The 18089-nt window shown below is 46.1% G+C and overlaps 2 protein-coding genes across 14 annotated transcripts in view; one reads left to right on the top strand and one right to left on the bottom strand.

Moving 5' to 3' along the window:
* Positions 1–9017, top strand: part of GON4L (gon-4 like) — an 86155-nt gene extending 77138 nt beyond the window's left edge. For 7 of the 8 annotated variants that reach the window (XM_067037879.1, XM_067037913.1, XM_067037888.1 and 4 more), the window contains 7 exons: positions 3321–3464; positions 3567–3686; positions 4862–4975; positions 5739–5949; positions 6783–7410; positions 7503–7605; positions 8010–9017. In XM_067037879.1, the coding sequence (XP_066893980.1) occupies positions 3321–3464; positions 3567–3686; positions 4862–4975; positions 5739–5949; positions 6783–7410; positions 7503–7605; positions 8010–8159 (1470 nt within the window). In that variant the 3' untranslated portion in view covers positions 8160–9017. The remainder of the gene's footprint in view (positions 1–3320; positions 3465–3566; positions 3687–4861; positions 4976–5738; positions 5950–6782; positions 7411–7502; positions 7606–8009) is intronic. The other variant, XM_067037902.1, reaches the window with a different exon arrangement.
* On the bottom strand, positions 8405–12945 carry MSTO1 (misato mitochondrial distribution and morphology regulator 1). Of its 6 annotated transcripts, none has more exons than XM_059055061.2 (14): positions 12791–12945; positions 12545–12680; positions 11972–12041; positions 11803–11878; positions 11486–11540; positions 11261–11399; positions 10977–11094; positions 10765–10899; positions 10505–10657; positions 9870–10001; positions 9612–9796; positions 9308–9412; positions 9104–9216; positions 8405–8802 (listed from the first exon to the last, which is right to left on the bottom strand). In XM_059055061.2, the coding sequence occupies exons 1-14, from the start codon at positions 12872–12874 to the stop codon at positions 8588–8590; spliced, it is 1716 nt and encodes a 571-aa protein (XP_058911044.1). In that variant the 5' UTR covers positions 12875–12945; the 3' UTR covers positions 8405–8587. The 6 variants fall into 6 exon arrangements, with proteins under 6 accessions (XP_058911044.1, XP_058911033.1, XP_066894061.1 ...); XM_059055050.2 differs by having other exon boundaries at positions 11261–11348; positions 11426–11540; positions 12791–12920; XM_067037960.1 differs by having other exon boundaries at positions 12116–12680; positions 12791–12914.
* Positions 12946–18089: the final 5144 nt, after the last annotated feature.

Raw genomic sequence — 18089 nt, 5'->3', positions numbered from 1 at the left:
CTTGGAGATATTGCAGGTTCAGTCCCAGACCACCGTAATAGAGTGAATATTGCAATAAAGTGAGTCACACAAAGTTTTTGGTTACACAGCACATGTAAGAGTTATGTTTACACTATACCTTAGTCTATTAAGTATGCAATAGCATTATGCTCTAAAAAATTTACACACATTAAGTAAAAAATGCTCACCATCTGTAAATCAACTGTACTTCAATTAAAAAAAAATGCTGGGCTTCCTTGGTGGCACAGTGGTTAAGATCCGCCTGCCGATGCAGGGGACATGGGTTCGAGCCCTGGTCGGGGAAGATCCCACATGCTGTGGAGCAACTAAGCCTGCGAGCCACAACTGCTGAGCCTGCATGCCAAAACTACTGAAGCCTGCACACCCAGAGCCCATGCTCCACAACATGAGAAGCCACCACAATGAGAAGCCCATGCTCTGCAATGAACAGTGGGCCCCGCTCGCTGCGACTAGAAAAAGCCCACACACAGCAACCAAGACCCAACGCAGCCAAAAATCAATAAATAAATATATTTTAAAAATGCTAATCATCATCTGAGTCTTTAGCAAGTTGTAATCCTCTTGCAGCTGGAGGGTCTTGCCTCAGTGTCGATGGTGCTGACTGATCAAGGTGGTGGTTGCTGAAGGCTGGAGTGGATATGGCAGTTTCAAACAACAAGGAAGTTTGCTCCATCGATTGGCCCTTCCTTTCATGAATGATTTCTCTATAGCCTGCAATGCTGTTTGATAGCATTTTACTTACAGTAGAACTTCTTTCAAAATTGGAGTCAGTCCTCTTAAACCTTGCCACTGCCTTATCAACTAAGTTTATGTAATATTATGTAGTATTATTATGTAATATTCTAAATCCTTTGTTGCCATTTCAACAATCTTCACAACATCTTCACCAGGAGTAGATTCCATTTCAGGAAACCACTTTCTTTGTTCATCTGCAAGAAGTAACTCCTTATCTGTTCAGGTTTTGTCATGGGATTGCAGCAATTTAATCCCATCTTCAGGTTCCACTTCTATTTCTAATTCTCTTGCTGTTTCTACCACATCTGCAGTTACTTCCTCCACTAAAGTCTCGAACCCCTCAAAGTCATCTGTGAGAGTTGAAATCAACTTCTTCCAAATGCCTGTTAATGTTGACTATTTTTACCTCTTCCCATGAACCACGAATGTTCTTAATGGCATCTGGAATGGTGAATCTTTTCCAGAAGCTTTTCAATTTCCTTTGCCCAGATCCATCAGAGGAATCACTATCTGTGGCAGCTGTAGCCTTATGAAATGTATTTCTAAAGTACTAAGACTTGAAAGTCAAAATTACTCCTTGATCCATGGGCTGCAGAGTGGATGTTGTGCTAGCAGGCATGAAAACAACAGTAATCTCTTTGTACCTCTCCATCAGAGCTCTTGGGTGACCAGGTGCATTGCCACTGAGCAGTAATGTTTTGAAAAGACTCTTTCCTGAGCAGTAGGTTTCAACAGTGGGCTTAAAATGTTCAGTAAACCATCTTGTCAACAGATGTGCTTTCATCCAGGCTTTGTTGTTCCATTTATTTATTTATAAATATATATATTTTTAAATTTGTTTATTTTTGGCTATGTTTGGTCTTCATGGCTGTGCGCAGGCATTCTCTAGTTGCGGCGAGCAGGGGCTACTCTTTGTTGTGGTGCACGGGCTTCTCGTCGCGGTGTCTTGTCTTGTTGCAGAGCACGGTGTCTAGGCATGCGGGCTTCAGTAGTTGTGGCACAAGGGCTCAGTAGTTGTGGCTCAAGGGCTCTAAAGCGCAGGCTCAGTAGTTGGGGCACACGGGCTTAGTTGCTCCGCGGCATGTGGGATCTTCCCAGACCAGGGATCGAACCCATGTCCCCTGCATTGGCAGGCGGATTTTTAACCACTGTGCCACCAGGGAAGTCCCTGTTGTTCCATTTAAAAGAGCAGAGGCAGAGTAGATTTAGCATAATGCGGAAGGACCCTAGAATTTTTGGAATGGTAAATGAGCATTGGCTTCAACTTAAAGTCACCAGCTGCATTAGCCCCTAACAAGAGAGAGTCAGCCTGTTCTTTGAAGCTTTGAAGCCAGGCATTGACTTCTCCTCTCTAGCTCTGAAAGTCCTAGATGGTATTTTCTTCCAATAAAAGGCTTTTTTGTACACTGAAAATCTGTTGTTTAGTGTAGCTACGTTCATTAATTATCTTAGATCGTCCAGATAACTTGTAGCTTCTACATCAGCACTTGCTTCTTCATCTTGCACTTTTATGTTGTAGAGATGGCTTCTTTCCTTAAACTCTATGAACCATCTCTTCTAGCTTCAGAATTTTATTCTGCAGTTTCCTCACCTCTCTCAGCCTTCATAGAACTGAAGAGAGGGCCTTGCTCTGGATTAGGCTTTGACTTAAGGGAATGTTGTCACTGGTTTGATATTCTGGTTTGATCTTAGACTACAAAAACTTTGCCCATATCAGCAATAAGGCTGCTTTACTTTCTTATCATTTGTGTGTTCACTGGAGTAGCACTTTTAATTTCCTTCACGAACTTTTCTTTTGCTTTCACAGCTTGGCTAACTGTTTGGCACAAGAGGCCTAGCTTTTGGCCTGTCTCGACTTTAGACATGCCTTCCTCAATAAGCTTAATCATTTCTAGCTTTTAATTTAAAGTGAGAGATGTGGGACTGTACCTTTCACTTGAACACTTTGAGGCTTTGTAGGGCCTAAGTGTTGTTCAACTGAAATTGGCCTAATTGTCTCAGGGCATAAGGAGTCCCAAGGAGAGGGAGACAGATGGGGGAACAGTCGGTCGATGGAGTAGTGAGAACACATACAGCGTTTTATCTTTTAAGTTCACTTCTCATATGGGTGTGGTTCATGGTGCCCCCAAACAATTACAGTAGTAATGGCAAAGATCACTTATCACAGATTGCCATAATAAATATAATAATAATGAACAATTTTGAAATACCGTGAGAGTTACCAGAATGTGACACTGAGACATGAAACGAGCAAATGGTGTTGGAAAAATGGTCCTGATAGATTTGCTCGACACAGGTTGCCACAAACCTTCAATTTGTAAAAAACACAGTATCTGTGAGGTGCAGTAAAGCAAAGACACTAAAATGAGGTCTGCCTGTACCCTTGCTTTGTAGGCAAGTAAGGAAGGAGAGGAAGTTTAAGAGTTCTTAGTTATCAGAGAGAGGCTTCTGTGTGTCTCCCAGTTAACTAGGAAAGTAGAACCCAGAAGTATGTGGGATTGATTTGGAATGGTGGCCTAGAGAGGCTCTGGAGACTTCATCTTTCCTTCTGCAACTCTCCCCAGCTCAAGACACAGATGTGGCAGCTCCTCAAAGGCCACGACCACCTACAGGATGAGTTCTCCATCTTCTTTGACCATCTGCGCCCAGCAGCTAGCCGTATGGGTGACTTTGAAGAGATCAATTGGACTGAAGAGAAAGAGTATGAGGTACAGGCTGTGAGGCTGCCGTAGGGTTGTGAAGGGGGAAGGCCATGTGTAGGAGGGATATCTGCCCAGAGTCTGTGTTGAGTGGCACCAACTCCTCCCCAGTTTGATGGCTTTGAAGAAGTGGTACTGCCTGATGTGGAAGAGGAAGAGGAACCTCCCAAGATACCCACAGCCTCAAAGAACAAAAGAAGAAAAGAGATTGGGGTCCAAAATCATGATAAGGTACACCAGGTTGTTGGGGATTATCCATCTTTCATGAATCAAGCCTTGAGTTTTCTGTCTGAGTGGTCCTCTGGCTTAGGGTGGTGCAAAAGCCTCTGTGATCTGAGGCAGTCATGGAGCAGAACCAAAGGTCAGGCTGCTGTGGACATGTAGAGCCCATGGGAAGAACGGTGCAGCTGCTGAAGAGGTCCCACCCATGATTGCCTCATTAGAAGGATCTGTTTCTCTAGCTCAGAGCTATTTCTCTCATCTTGGGTCTTCTTCCTTTCTGTTCTTGTGAAAAAACAGAACCATGATTCCTCATTTTAATAATAATGACGACAGCTAATACTGAGCTGTGTTCCAAAGTATCACGTGTCTCTTGTATTTTACATGTACTATTCACTCGTTTAACTCTCACAATAACCCTATGAAAAGATTGCTCTTGTTTGCATTTTATAGAAGAGGAAACTGAATTGCAGAGAGGGGCCATTGCCAGGGTCTCATGTTTCATCAGGGGCAGCGCTAGGATCTGAGCCCACGTTGTCTGGCTCCAGAGTCTGCTTGTACTCACTGCTGTCTATTGCTCTTCAAGAAGTAGTCTTTTTAGTCCATTTCCCTTTACTACATGTCTTGTACTCTTTCTTCGGGAAAACTGCTTCTTAGTAGCTGAATGACCTTGGGCGATTTATTTAATCTCTTTGTTTCAGTTTCTTCATTGTCAGTGGGGATAATAATGGTACTTATGTCTTGGGTTTGTTGAACAGAGAGTATCATTGAGTGAGCCTTCCATATGTACAAAGCCCTCTCTCAAGGGGATTGGAGGAGAGGGGAGAGCTCAAGGCACAGGGAGACAGAAACAAAGACAGACGAGTGAGTAGATCGTATCTCATGAGGGAGCTCTCCAGTGACTTTGCCTCAGATTATATTTCACTTAAATATTTCTTGAAACATCTGGGCAATTGGGATATGTCAGTCTTTGGGTCATTTACAGATTGTTTCAGGGATTCATAGTAGGCTTTAACTGAGTTTGGGCATTGATTTCCCCAGGCAACGTGAAGAGATGGTGTATAATGAAAGAGAAAGGAAGCGGGGGAGGGGGTCAGGGGGCGGGCTTGTTCAGATGGCTCACAACTTAGCTCTCTATATGGGTACCAAAAATGCTTGGCAGTTAACCAAGCCCAAGTGTCTCCTAGGAGGCTGAGTGGCCAGATGGGGCCAAGGACTGTGCCTGCTCCTGCCATGAGGGAGGTCCTGACTCCAAGATGAAGAAGAGCAAGAGGAGAAGTTGTAGCCACTGCAGCAGCAAGGTGAGGAGGGAACTGGTACCAAGGGGTATTGGAGCTGCCTAGGGCAACCCTTAGGTTGCCTTGCTGTTTGGGGTATTGTTTGCTACCACAGATGTGTACCTTACTGAATTCCTAAAAAGATTACATGTGGATAAGTAATATGCTGTACATATACACATTAGTGTGTGTATGCAAAATAAATAGAATCTTTAAAAAATATATATATAATGGATTTTGCTTTTTAAAGAGAATCTTGTAGGTGAAGCTTTTGGAATAGGGAAGAATCAACCAGTTCATGTATTTCCCTCTTAGTTTTTTTCTTGTTTTTTTTTTTTTGCTGTACGCGGGCCTCCCACCGCTGCGGAGCACAGGCTCCGGACGCGCAGGCCCAGCGGCCATGGCTCACCGGCCCAGCTGCTCCGCGGCACATGGGATCCTCCCAGACTGGGGCACGAACCCGTGTCCCTTGCATTGGCACGCGGACTCTCAACCACTGCGCCACCAGGGAAGCCCCGATTTTTTTTTTAATGAAACAAACCTGTATGAGGAAAATAGCCTAAAGGTAATGCTGGTTCTCTAAAGTAGGGTTGGTTGGCAACAGAAATACAGTCCTTGGTTAGAGGATTGGTAGAGTCCAGCACTCTTTTTTGGGCCATTTAAAATTGTTGGAGCAGGCATGCATGTTGGTTGACTTGCTGAGCATCATGGCAGGGTTTCTTCCTTTGGTCAGCCCCTAAGATAAAAGAGGTCAGGAGACCCTTGACCCAGAAGGCCATCCCTGCAGGTCTGTGACAGCAAATCCTGCAAGAGCAAGGAGCCCCATGAGTTGGTGGGCGGCAGTCCCCACGGAGAGGCCAGTCCTGTGCCTGGTGCTAAGGAAGCTGGGCAGGGCAAGGACGTGATGGAGGAGGAAGCCCCAGAGGAGCGAGAAAGCACTGAGGCAACCCAGAGCAGGACTGGCAGGAGTACCAGAAAGGGAGAGATGCCTGTTCCAGGTGAGTGGTCCAACTGCCAACCCAGCCTTTCTCCCTTTATTTCTGTCTCATTCTCACATACTTCAAGCAAGAAGGTCTTTGAGCCTGGATAATACTAGTCTTTTCAGGGATGGACTACCACCTCTTTTACTAATAAACCAGTAGGAAATCCTTACTGTCCAGCCTTAATTTTCTTTCCTGTGGCCTCAATCCTCTTGCAGAAATAAGAGTGCTACAAATCAACACGATCCAGCATTTTCTTCTTTTTTTAAAAAAAATATAAATTTATTTATTTATTTTTGGCTGCGTTGGGTTTTTGTTGCTGGGCGCAGGCTTTCTCTAGTTACGCAAGTGGGGCTACTCTTCCCTGTGGTGCGCAGGCTTCTCATTGCGGTGGCTTCTCTTGTTGCGGAGCACGGGCTTCAGTAGTTGTGGCTCGTGGGCTCTAGAGTGCAGGCTCAGTAGCTGTGGTGCACAGGCTTAGTTGCTCTGCGGCATGTGGGATCTTCCCGGGCCAGGGCTCGAACCCGTGTCCCCTGAATTGGCAGGCGGATTCTTAACCACTGCACTACCAGGAAGTCCCAGCATTTTCTTCTTGTGTTCCCATTCCTGAACCCCTTCCCCTTGTCTCCAGATCCTCTATGGTCTGTATTCTAAAGCCTCAGCCATTCTCAGCTTTGGCAGTCGGACTTCATATCTTTTATGTAAGCGACCCTAGCCCCCACCCTCATCTCACTCTTGGACCTTAGAACTTTATCACGGTAGCTTGCCAGAGTGACCCCGTGGTAATTTGTGTCCTTAGATGCATTGTGACCCTGTCCATACCCTTACATCCTTATTTTCCTCCTAAACAGGATTGGCAGCAGGGAGCACTTTGCTGTCTCCTCAAGAAGTGACTTTTACAGACCAGCTCCTCCTCGATGGCCCACCACCCTGCTCACCAGAGACTCCTCAGTTTCCCTCCAAAACTGGAACTGTGCTGTGCGCTGTTAGGAGTAACCAGGCTGGGCCTGAGGTTCTCTCTTGCCCCAGGGCATCCCCCAGACTTGAGGATGAGGGCGAGGGCCATAAGCCAGGGCATGAGTCACAGGCTTCCATGTTGGTCTGGAATGCTTCAGAAACTGAGAAATTGCCTGGAACCATTGAACCCCCTGCTTTCTTCCCGAGTCCTGTTTCCTCAAGGACCGGAGACTTAGGGGGAAGACAGGTGTCTGGGAAACCAGATACTCAGGAGAGCTGGCTGCCTGCCCGTAGAGCTGGGGTGACAGCGGACAGGGTGTCTCCTGTCCATGAATCTTCTTCATCAGGAACTGACACCTCAGAGACTTCTCCCAAAGCCCCTAGAGGAGGTTTGGCTAAAGACAGTGGAATACAGGGCAGGGGTCCAGTAGGGGAGCCACAGACGAAGGCCACAGAAGCTCAAGTGTGTGCCAACAACAGCAAGGTCAGCTCCACGGGGGAAAAGGTGGTCCTGTGGACAAGGTAGGTGGGGATGGATGTGTGAGCGTGTTTGGAAAGTGCATGGAACACACCCATGTTACTGATTTAGATTAATTGCCTTATGTGGATTCCAGGGAAGCTGACCGTGTGATTCTGACCATGTGCCAAGAGCAAGGAGCACAGCCACAGACTTTTAGCATCATCTCCCAGAAGCTGGGAAATAAGACCCCTACTGAGGTAAGTAGGGGAAACCCTGCTAGAGCTTCAAGCTCCAGAGGAACCAAGGAAAGGAAGAGGGCAGGTTGGCCAACTAAGAGGTGATTGGTGATTATAAAGGTCTGCCCTGAGGAAGACCTTGACTTGTCAGTGTGGTTAGTCGTGGCTCTAGAAGAGAGAGGGCATGGAATTTTGAGGTAGAAGCCCCAGGGATTACATTCTAGTTTTGTTTTTAGAAGGAATGTGACTTTGGGCAAAATGTTTAGCCTTTTAACCCCTTTCCTTATCTATAAGGAGGGCACAGCCCTCACTGCCTCACTGTGTAGAACTAACAAGATTGTTCAAATTGGTATATAGTGCTTAGTAAATGTTAAAACGTTACTAACTTGAGAAAGGTGAATGCAAGCCTCCTCCTCTCCTCCTAGGTTTCCCATCGTTTTCGAGAACTCATGCAGCTCTTCCACACAGCCTGCGAGGCCAGCTCCGAGGATGAGGACGATGCGACCAGTACCAGCAATACAGACCAGCTGTCTGACCACGGGGACCTTCTGTCTGAGGAAGAGCTGGATGAGTGAGACCCTGGGAGCGTGAGGGCATCATCTGCACAGGATCGAATCCAACAGGCACCCTGATCAGGGGAAGGGTGGCTGTACTTTGCTTGTAAAACCCTTGAGCTCAGTATGAGGAGCTGGAGGAGCAGGGGGCCAGGGACAAGGACAGTGGCAGGCTGGGGGTTGGATGGCCCTGCCATCTGTGTGTCTTTTATGAAGAATTTAGAAATCTATGTTGTAAAGAACATTGAGGGAGAGTGCAGCTCAGCTCCTTTTCTGTGTGTTTTTTTATTTTCTTTTTTGTCTGGTGGTACATATTTATTGTTGTGTGATCTGATCACAGTGTTTCTAAATGTAATAAATGCGTATGTTGATGTAGCCAGTCCCAAGACACTGAGCTCCTGCATCCAGCAGTTTTTATTGTAAACTAGCTCTTTCCTTTTCTTGGAGCTTTAGTCCATGAGGCTGTCGCCACTCTGGTAGCACTGGGCCAGGCTGTGTAGCTCCTGCAGTGTCTCCTCTAGGTCATCCTGTTCCACTCCAGCGTCCATGAAGCTGGCCCAGCGCCGCAGGTCGAGTTTGGCGAGATCTTTGGCCAAATCTCCCAGGGTCCGGTTCAAGGATGAAGAGGAGCAGAGGGCCCCGAGCACGGGGATGCTCTCCACCGCTGCGGAGGCAGAGAAACAGGAGCCCTGTGAATGGACCACTGTTCTACCCTTGGGACTCCGTTGCACACACAGGGAAGTCTGGGCCTCTGGTAGACTTGATTGTATAGTAAACTCAATAAATTTTGTGTCCTCTCCCCTTTGTATACCAGCAGTGCAGAGGAAGAACACTTCTCTCAGGAGCCATAGAGTGAATAAAGGAGTGTTAAACTGGGAATTTCCAAAGTACCTTTATCCAGGAAGGGGTATAGTAAAACTCTCCCATGCTTGAAAACCTCTTGGTTTTCTTCACCTCCTACATACCTGCCCCTGTTGGGGGACCATCCAGAACCAAACCCTGCTGGCTGAGGCTTGAGGAGAAGAGGTAGGGGTAAGGAGGAACCACCTTACAGGGAGTCAGCAGCAGATGAGAAGAGCTGTGGGGCAAGAGGACAGCAGCTGAGTGAGGAAAAGTCGGGAGGTCGGAGGTCTGGGAGGAGAGCAGGAGCAAGCGTTAATTATACTGACCTCCTGACTCTGGGCTGCTGCTGCTGCAAATACTGGGCCAAGACTTCTTCCCCGGTGGTGCACGCGTGGAGGCGGGAGGGCAGAGGTGTCCCTGGGGTGAGCTGACTGCCAGAACAAAGCCAAAACCACCTTTAATCTGTGGCAGCATGAATGAGAAACTAGGACTTAGGTTCTCAGGCCATCAGCTGGATCAGTGGGCCAGAGGGAAGGAGAGCAAGGCAGTGCCATTAGAATACCCAGAATGATGAGAAAAGGATGTGAAACAAAAGTCTGACAAGGGCTTCTAAGGACCACCAGCCCTCACCTGGTGTGGCACGCTCTGTCTAGACCCCTCAGTACCACGGACTGGGCAAAGCAGCACGTTCCAGAAGGGTCCCCACATGCAGACAGTGGGGTCCATGGGGTGGCCGTTCCAAGCTGCATCAGTGTATCAGGGAGGGACTGGCTTGGAACTAAGGGGAAGGGGATGGTTGCTCCTGCTGTGACCACCTAAAGATAAGGAAGAAATCAAGTTATAGAGCTTTTTCTCAGCTCTGACCCATCTCCTCACAAAACTTAGTACCTTTTTCCCAGAGAAGTTCAACATATCAGCCAGATGAACCATGGAAACTGGTGAGGAGCATAGGCGATAAGGAACAGTGACTGTGTCCAGGGCTGTAGCCAGGATGGCGCCACAGTGGAAGGGCAGAGCGGCCTGTAAAGAGGATACAGAGAAGAGCACTTGGCCTTCTGGGTGTGGAAAAGAGAGTGCGGAGGCAGAATAGTAATGGCAGAGAGGCCCGCATGCTTTGGGACAAAGCAGGGCTGTGTTTGGCCCAGGGATGGATAAGCATAGGACAGTGTCATCTAAGAGGCCACATCAGAGCTGAGTTCAAGCTGAGGCTTCAAGAATAGAGCCAGGGGCTTCCCTGGTGGCGCAGTGGTTGAGAGTCCGCCTGCCGATGCAGGGGACACGGGTTCGTGCCCCGGTCCGGGAAGATCCCACATGCCGCGGAGCGGCTGGGCCCGTGCGCGTCTGGAGCCTGTGCTCCTCAACGGGAGAGGCCACAGCAGTGAGAGGCCCACGTACCGCAAAAAAAAAAAAAAAAAAAGAATAGAGCCAGTAGTAGATAAAGGCTGACTTGGTGAGCGCGTGCGCGTGCATGTGTGTGTTGCCCTATCACTAGCTGCAGTCAGAACAAGAGCATCGAGCCTTACATCATATTGCAGGTGAGGGAAGTTGACAGGTGGCTCAGGTTGCAGCCCCAGGCTCCCACCCAAGGATAAGGGGCAGACCAGAGAGCTGTGAGCAGACAGGTGCACCAGACCGAAAGCTGTGTTTAACAGACGGTAGATGTTTTTCTGGGGCTCCTGGTGAAAGAAAGGAGAGTAGTTTCTTTTAACCAAATTTCTCACTGGGCTATCCTCATTTCTCCCTCCTTACCCTGTGACCGTTTCTCCCCACAAGAACTACTCACCCTGAGGTGGTACGGACCAGGGAGCAGGCCCCAGGTTATTATTCCCCGCCCTGAATACTCGTCTTGTAGCAACTCTGCGGCCTTGGCACCTACTCCAGAGAAGCCATTGTGCAGGTCACACAGGATCTGGAAGCCCTGGAGAGAGGTGAATGGTGAAAGTCGGCAGGATGAGGGGAGTTTCTACCCAAGTGCCCGCCATGCCACGCAACTACCTGCAGGTAGTCGCACTCCTCCACGTAGAAGTGCAGCCTGTCCTCCAGCTCTTCCAGGTACTTGGGTTCCTTCAGGATACTCTCCCCTTGGCCAAAAGCCTCCAGGCGACCTGCTTCCCTGCCATGCATAAACACAGTCCAGGATTTACAGGACTCCCCCACTTCCATCCCTCCGCCCAAGAGCTCTTGTATTGGAGGAGGGCAGGGAAGATGGCCTCAAGAGCCTCATCCAACATTAGTGGGGACCCAGTTTCTTGCCTCACAGCCTCTGGGGCCCTCCATACCCATCATGGTTGTACTTCTGAATCATACAGATGCTCCGGGGATGGAGATGGATTCTGAGAAAGTCTGACCAGACTCTGATGCTGCCCTCTGTGGGGATAACTGGTTTTGGAGTCGTAGCGGTGGTGAATGGTGGGGGAGCTGACGAAAAAGCAGAGGAAACGTACCTTTCTCCATGTTCCTGGTCTGCCCCATTCCCCATTTTGCAGTATCTGGAGAAGTCTCACCTGTGCCATTGGGAATGGATTTGACCCTCCAGATACCATCACTATTCAGCACTCCCTGGGCGGGATGAGAAAATCTACATTTAGGTCCAGGCCATCTAGACGCAAAAGTTGATTTATCCTCCCTGATTTTGCTGACCACACTCTACAACCTCCTTTCCATTCACGTACTCACAGTCCTTTAGTAGGAGAAAAAAGTGCTTTTCCTCAAAATACCATCCTAGGGCATTTAAGATGGCTAAAATTCTCTTTTTCTCTGACCCAGTGGAGGCACTCTGGTTGTAGCACTGGGCCTAAAAGTTCAGGGCAGAGGCCCTCACCTCTGCACTCAGGAGGTCCTGGAGATAAGGGTTCTTGGGATAGAGTTCCTCTTTGTGTGTGGTGAGCTTCCCTTGCCTGAAAGAAATTGGAGATTGATCATAGTGTCAGTTTTCCTGACTTCTCCAGCTTCCTATGCTCCTTCCCAACTCCTCCAAACATCACAAGTACCACGCTATTGCAGCATCTAGCTGTTTGTCCCTGTAGAGTCCACCGTCTTGTTTTAGGGAGCTCAGACTACCTGTACAAAAATAACAGACAATATTAGGTAAAGCCCTGTCCCTCCCATCGTTCAGCTAACCTTCCTCTGATCACCTGACAACCTGCTGTCATCATCACTCCAGCACTTGGCCCTTCCAAGCTTTCTCGATTAGACATGGGTTGAAAAAAACCCTTGCCTAGGAGAATGTAGATTCCATCCTTCATTTCCCAGCTTAGTCCTTAGCTTTGGGACCTCGGCAAAGACCACACCCAGTGGTTCTACGGGAGCGCCACAGTTCAACATCTCACTGTGTCTAGGGACAAGTAGGCCATTCCAGAGATAGCTCTTGAACGGAATAAAATTTTGCTCTCTTGCGTCCCCTCAGGTGTTGGCATTCTGTGGTTAGCTCTCCCATATGGCTCTTCATCTCTGGTCCTTCAGCCTAGTATAGTCGGGGTCAAGGATCTTGAAGCGAACGGATGCTAGAGACTCCACACGCGAAGGGAACACTGGGAATTGGCTGACTCCAGCCACCACCTAACCCTTCAGATCCATGAGTATGAGTCTCGGCGTGTAAGTCTCTTGGCCGTGTAACGTCCGGCCGGTCCGGTACAGGACGTCGGGGCACAGCTCTCCCGGCGATTCTTTGGCATCGGTCGGCCTGCACAGCGCAGCATCCTAGGGAGGCACAGAGGAAGGACTGGACTCGGGTGGCGAGAGGACCAGGCCGGAAGCAAGGACTAGAGATCCGGATAGGTTCAGCTAAGGCAGTCGCCCAGAGACCTTACCTGCTGGTTCCACCAGTGCGCTCCCACGAAACCCGCAAAATGTCCCAACTGCAAAGTGAGCACCTCCTGAGCCCCGCGCGCCATACTGCGCGGCTCCGCTGGGTAGCACAGCCACAGCCTGCCCACCCGCTGCTCCTTACCGATTGGCTCAGCAGGCTTGTGGGTGGGGCCTCAATCCCGGCGTCCTATTGGCCCATAAACACATCCTTTCCCATAGGATAAACGATTCGTGGAGCTTTAATGACCGCTCCTCGTACCCCGCCTCTTCCTGGCTTGGAACAGTCCTGCTTGTCAGTCGTTGTTGTCAAGGGGCGGGGCAGAGTGGCGCAGGCCGGAAGTTGTGGGCACCAGGGCTCAAGCGCCATGCTGGAGCGTTCTTGGCGCTGGGTTCTTTGCACCTCCCTGGCGCGGCTCACTAAAGATTCTCCTACCTACTCCTGACGGCTCTTGCAGCTGTTGTGTCTTTTTTCACAGGATACTTCTGCTGGCTAATAGCGACTCAGGCAAAAAATAAAACCTTGCCAGAAAACTAGACGCTACCCTAAAGCCTCACGTGTCCTCGCCTTCCTGTCCAAAACTCACAGGCTTCCTGACTTCTAACCTTGTGGACTGGCTCCCTCTATCTATCGATATCTGTGTAATGTAAGTCAATCAGAGTACATATTCTTTTGCGTCTGCCTTTTGCTCAATATTGTTAACTTCTTCCCTGTTCGTGCATATACTTATAGTTTATTTTCATTGCTTCAGAATGCCATTGTAGAAATATACCTCAAATGATCTACTCTGCTGATAATAGACTGTTTCCAGTTTAGGGCTATTAGGTACTATTAACATTCTTGTGCATGTGGACAAGCACACATTTCTGTTGTGTATATACGTAGGGGTGTAACTGTTGGATCATAAGGATGGGTATGTTTGAATATGGTAAATAACACCAAACTTTTCTAAATGTACCAATTTAGTTTCACCACCAGTGTAGGAGTGTTGTCAGGTGATGCTCCATAACCTTGCCAACATTAAACATTTTTAGTCCATATCATTGGTTTGTTTTCCTGATTACTAGTGAGATTGAGAGCACCTTTTTATGTTTATCCCCATTAGAATAGCCACTTTTGTGAAGAGCATGTTAAGTCTCTTGCCCATTTTTCTTTTGGGTCATCTCATTCATTTGTAGGAGTAAGTACTTTATTCTGAATACAAGCCCTTTGTCAGTTACTTGTGTTGAAAATATCTTCTCCCACTAAAGTATATTAACTCTCCTGCTATGATTGTCTACCTCCCTGTAACTTTGTCAGTTTATTTTCTTAGGCTATGTTATTACTGCATACTACTTTACAGTTTTACTTTCCTGATGGATTGAAACTTCCACCATTATAAACTATCCCTCTTTTTCTCAAATAATGCTATTTTACCTTAATACCTACTTAGATAGTAATATAGATGAACCAGCTTTCTTTTGGTTAGTGTTTGCATGGTATATCTTTTTTTGACTCGCAACTTTAATTTGTCTCTTGAAGACAGTATACTATACGCCAGAAGCAAACACCAAGATGGGATTATACATGCATGTGCTTTATTGGGGAAATGCCTGTGTGGGAACAACTCAGGAAACCAGAAGAGGCTGGGAGAGTCTCAGACCTTGATGAAGGTATAAACCTGGTGAAGAATAGAGGGAAGGAAGAAATCTGACTGCAGCGTTTTTAACACCTTTATTGACGTATTATTTATATACAGTAAATGATATTGAGGTGTCACTTATATCCATCTTAAGTGTATGATTTTGTAAATATAAGAGTTGTGCAGTCATCACAATTCAGTTTTAAAGCATTTACATCATCCCCAAAAGATTCTTCCTGTGTGATTACAGGTAAACCCTGTTCCTACCTCTAACACCAGGCAACCACTGATCTACTTTTGCCGTTATAGATTTGCCATTTCTGGATGTTTCATATAGTCATACAAATGTATTTTTTTGTGTTTGGAGTCTCAGCATAAGGTTTTTGAGTTCCCATGTTGTAGTATGTATTAGTATTTTGCTCATTTTTGGTTATCCGTTTACAAGTCGATGGATATTTGGATTATTTTTACTTTTTAGCTGTTATGAATAATGTTGCTATGAATAGTCTCATGCTGCTTGAACACAAGTCTTTGGACATATTTTCTTTAGGGTGGATACTTAGGGGTGGAATTGCTGGGTCATGTGATAACTTTATTCTTAACATTTTTAGGAACTGCCAAACTGTTTTCTAAAATTATATTTCCATTGGAAATGTTCGCGGGTTCCTTTTTTTTTTCCTGCACCCTGCAGCTTATGGGATCTTAGTTCCCTGACAAGGGATTGAACCCAGGCCCTTGGCAGTGAGCACCAAGTCCTAACCACTGGACTGCCAGGGAATTCCCATGGAGGGTTCCTTTTTCTCCACATCCTCCCCAACGCTTATTGTTGTCTTTTTGATTTATAGCCATTCTAGTGAGTGTGAGGTGGTATCTTACTGTGGTTTCGATTTGCTCCTAATCAGTAGTGATGTTGAGCATCTTTTCATTATCCTGTCAGCCACTTATATGTCTTTTCTTTTTTTAAGTTTTTAATTTTTTTAAAAAATAAATTTATTTTCGGCTGCATTGGGTCTTCGTTGCTGTGCATGGGCTTTCTCTAGTTGTGGCAAGCGGGGGCTACTCTTCACTGTGGTGCACGGGCTTCTGCTTCTCATTGCAGTGGCTTCTCTTGTTATGGAGCACAGGCTCTAGGTGCGTGGGCTCAGTAGTTGTGGCTTGTAGGCTCTAGAGCGCAGGCTCAGTAGTTGTGGCACACAGGCTTAGTTGCTCCGCGGCATGTGGGATCTTCCCGGACCAGGGATCAAACCCATGTCCCCTGCATTGGTGGGTGGATTCTCAAGCACTGCACCACCAGGGAAGTCCCCAGAATTACTTCCTTAATTTCATTTTTGGATTTTTCATTGCTAGTATAGAGAAATACAATTGGTTTCTGTAAATTAATCTTGTAGTATTTTTGTGACCTTGTTGAACTTGTTTTTAGTTCTAGTAGATTATTTTGAGATTTCCTAAGGTTTTCTATATACAAGAATATGTCATCTGAAAATGAGGACAGTTTTGCTTCTTACTTTTCATTCTGAATTCAGTCCACCTGAGTGATGAAGAAAAGCCCCAAGACACCAGCTGTGCAGCAGGCTTAGCATGGAGAGAAAAAAGTAGAAGGATCTTAAGAAAAAAAGGGGACTGGATAGGGTAGATTATGATAGAGTATTTGGAAAAAAATTAAGAATCCATATTTAGCAAATTGCAAAAGTAATGAGGCAATTCTTCAGTAAGGATTTTGTACATAAATGATAGTATAGTCATACAGCTTACTATTCCACATTCATGAAAGAGAATAAGGCATATTGATTATGAGCCTGGCCTTCCAAAGATGGAAGCCTATTTCCCAGCCTCATTTACAGTTAAGGATCAGGCTTGTCAATCAGATTCAGGTCCTGTCCAGTAAGTATCTGGTAAGGGTAAGAGCAGTGGCATCTTGCTTTTTTGGGGAGGCAGCAGCACTGCAGTTTCTGGGGGCTAGCTGTCATTATCATTAGTATAGGCTGCAGTGTCAATGTTCATAGTAGCACTGGTGACTTTATCACAGCAGACCCTCCCCTGTTGTGTTTAGGATGTTGTCCGTGGCTGCTGAGCTTGTGACAGTGTCCCTCTTGGAGGTTCTGTGTGCTACCTATTTCCTTTTCTTTTTAAATTCCTTAGAGCAGGCACTTGATTTATAAGAAAAACTCCTGACAGGTACAATTTCCAAGATACCTGGAAACACCAAGGTATAGAAGAGTAAGTACACTATTGTGTTTAAAAAAATGCATATTTTTTTAGAATTTTGTCTCTATAATTTGACTGCCTCTAGAAAAGGGAGCTGAGAGGAAAGGAGCCTGATTTTCCGTGAAATGTTTTTGTATGGTTTGAACTTTGTAACCCATACATGGCAAAAATAAAGGCATAGTGAAGCCACTGAATGACATTAAGGGAATTGCATGATGTGCTGTGCTTAGAGAACTCAATCAGGCAGCCCAGTGAAAGACAGACTGGAGGGAGGAGCCAAGGGTAGTTGGCAGAGAAACAAATTAGCAAATGATTATAGTAACTCAAACAAGAAGCGATGGGGTTAAGAAAGGCAGTGGTAGTAAGGATGGAGAGGAGGAAGTGAGTTTGAGCTATTGAAAAGATAGATCTCAAGGTTTGACTATCTGTATTGGGAGGCGTATCAGTCAGGGTTCAGTCAGAGAAGCAGAACTATATTAAAAGGGATTTGTTAAATGGATTCAAGCCTTCCAGCTGTGGGAGCTGGTTAAGCAGTCTCTATAAGGCTGTTATCTTTTGAGTCTGATGCTAGAACATCAGTCTAGCTAAAGTGTCTGGGGATTGGGTCAGGGATGGAGGTTTTATTTTTGACAGGGAATCCCTGAGGAGGTGGTTTGAGGGTAGGGGCAGCTGGCTCTCTAGTGAAAAATGCTGATATACATTCAGACTCTCTTCTCATAGTAATTGTTCAAATAAAGCATTAATAAAATCCAAGTTTTAAATAGTAGCTACCTATCATTTAATGGGGGCCTACTATGTGTGAGGCACTTGACATTTATTATGTGATTTAATTCTCACAAAATCCCTGAAAGTTTGGCATTATTATTACCTTTACATAAGGTGAAACAGAGATAAGGTAAAATTAGAGAAGGAAACAGGCTAACACAGCTAATAAGCAGCAGATCTGGGAATCAAACTTCTCACTCTTTAGAACCAACAACCTGGGTATGGTGAGAGAATCAGACTTTTGAAATTGATGAGTCACTATTTTCTCAAATCTCAGAAAGATGGTACACAGATAGTACTATTCTACATGGACTAAAAAGATGTTAATTCACTACATACAATGTATGCTGTAGGGGTTTAGAACTTACTTCTTTCAGGAACCTGTAGAAAGGGGCTGTATTATACAAAGTTGCCAGACTCAGCTGGAGTTTGAGGAAAGTTCTCAGGGACCACTGATAAAAGAGTAAATAGGAAGTGAATGGTCTGGGAGGGAGAAGTTAAGCTGTGAGTCTCAGTCTCCTATATAGAATAAAGTCTGGAGAATTTCTGTAGAATTTAGTCTCAACAAGCAGAATGCCAAAGAAATTCAATTTGGCCAATCTGAAGGCTCTTTCCATCTTTTAAATATAACACACTTTAAGAAAGATACTTAATTTTTTAGAAAAAGCTACATGATTATTTAAAATGTGAAAAAACCACAACTAATAAACTG

The sequence above is a fragment of the Kogia breviceps genome, chromosome 1, assembly GCF_026419965.1.
Source record: "Kogia breviceps isolate mKogBre1 chromosome 1, mKogBre1 haplotype 1, whole genome shotgun sequence".
NCBI classification, from domain to species: Eukaryota; Metazoa; Chordata; class Mammalia; order Artiodactyla; family Physeteridae; genus Kogia; species Kogia breviceps.
The sequence above is the reverse complement of the archived record's forward strand: the minus strand, read 5'-3'. Positions and strand labels throughout refer to the sequence as shown.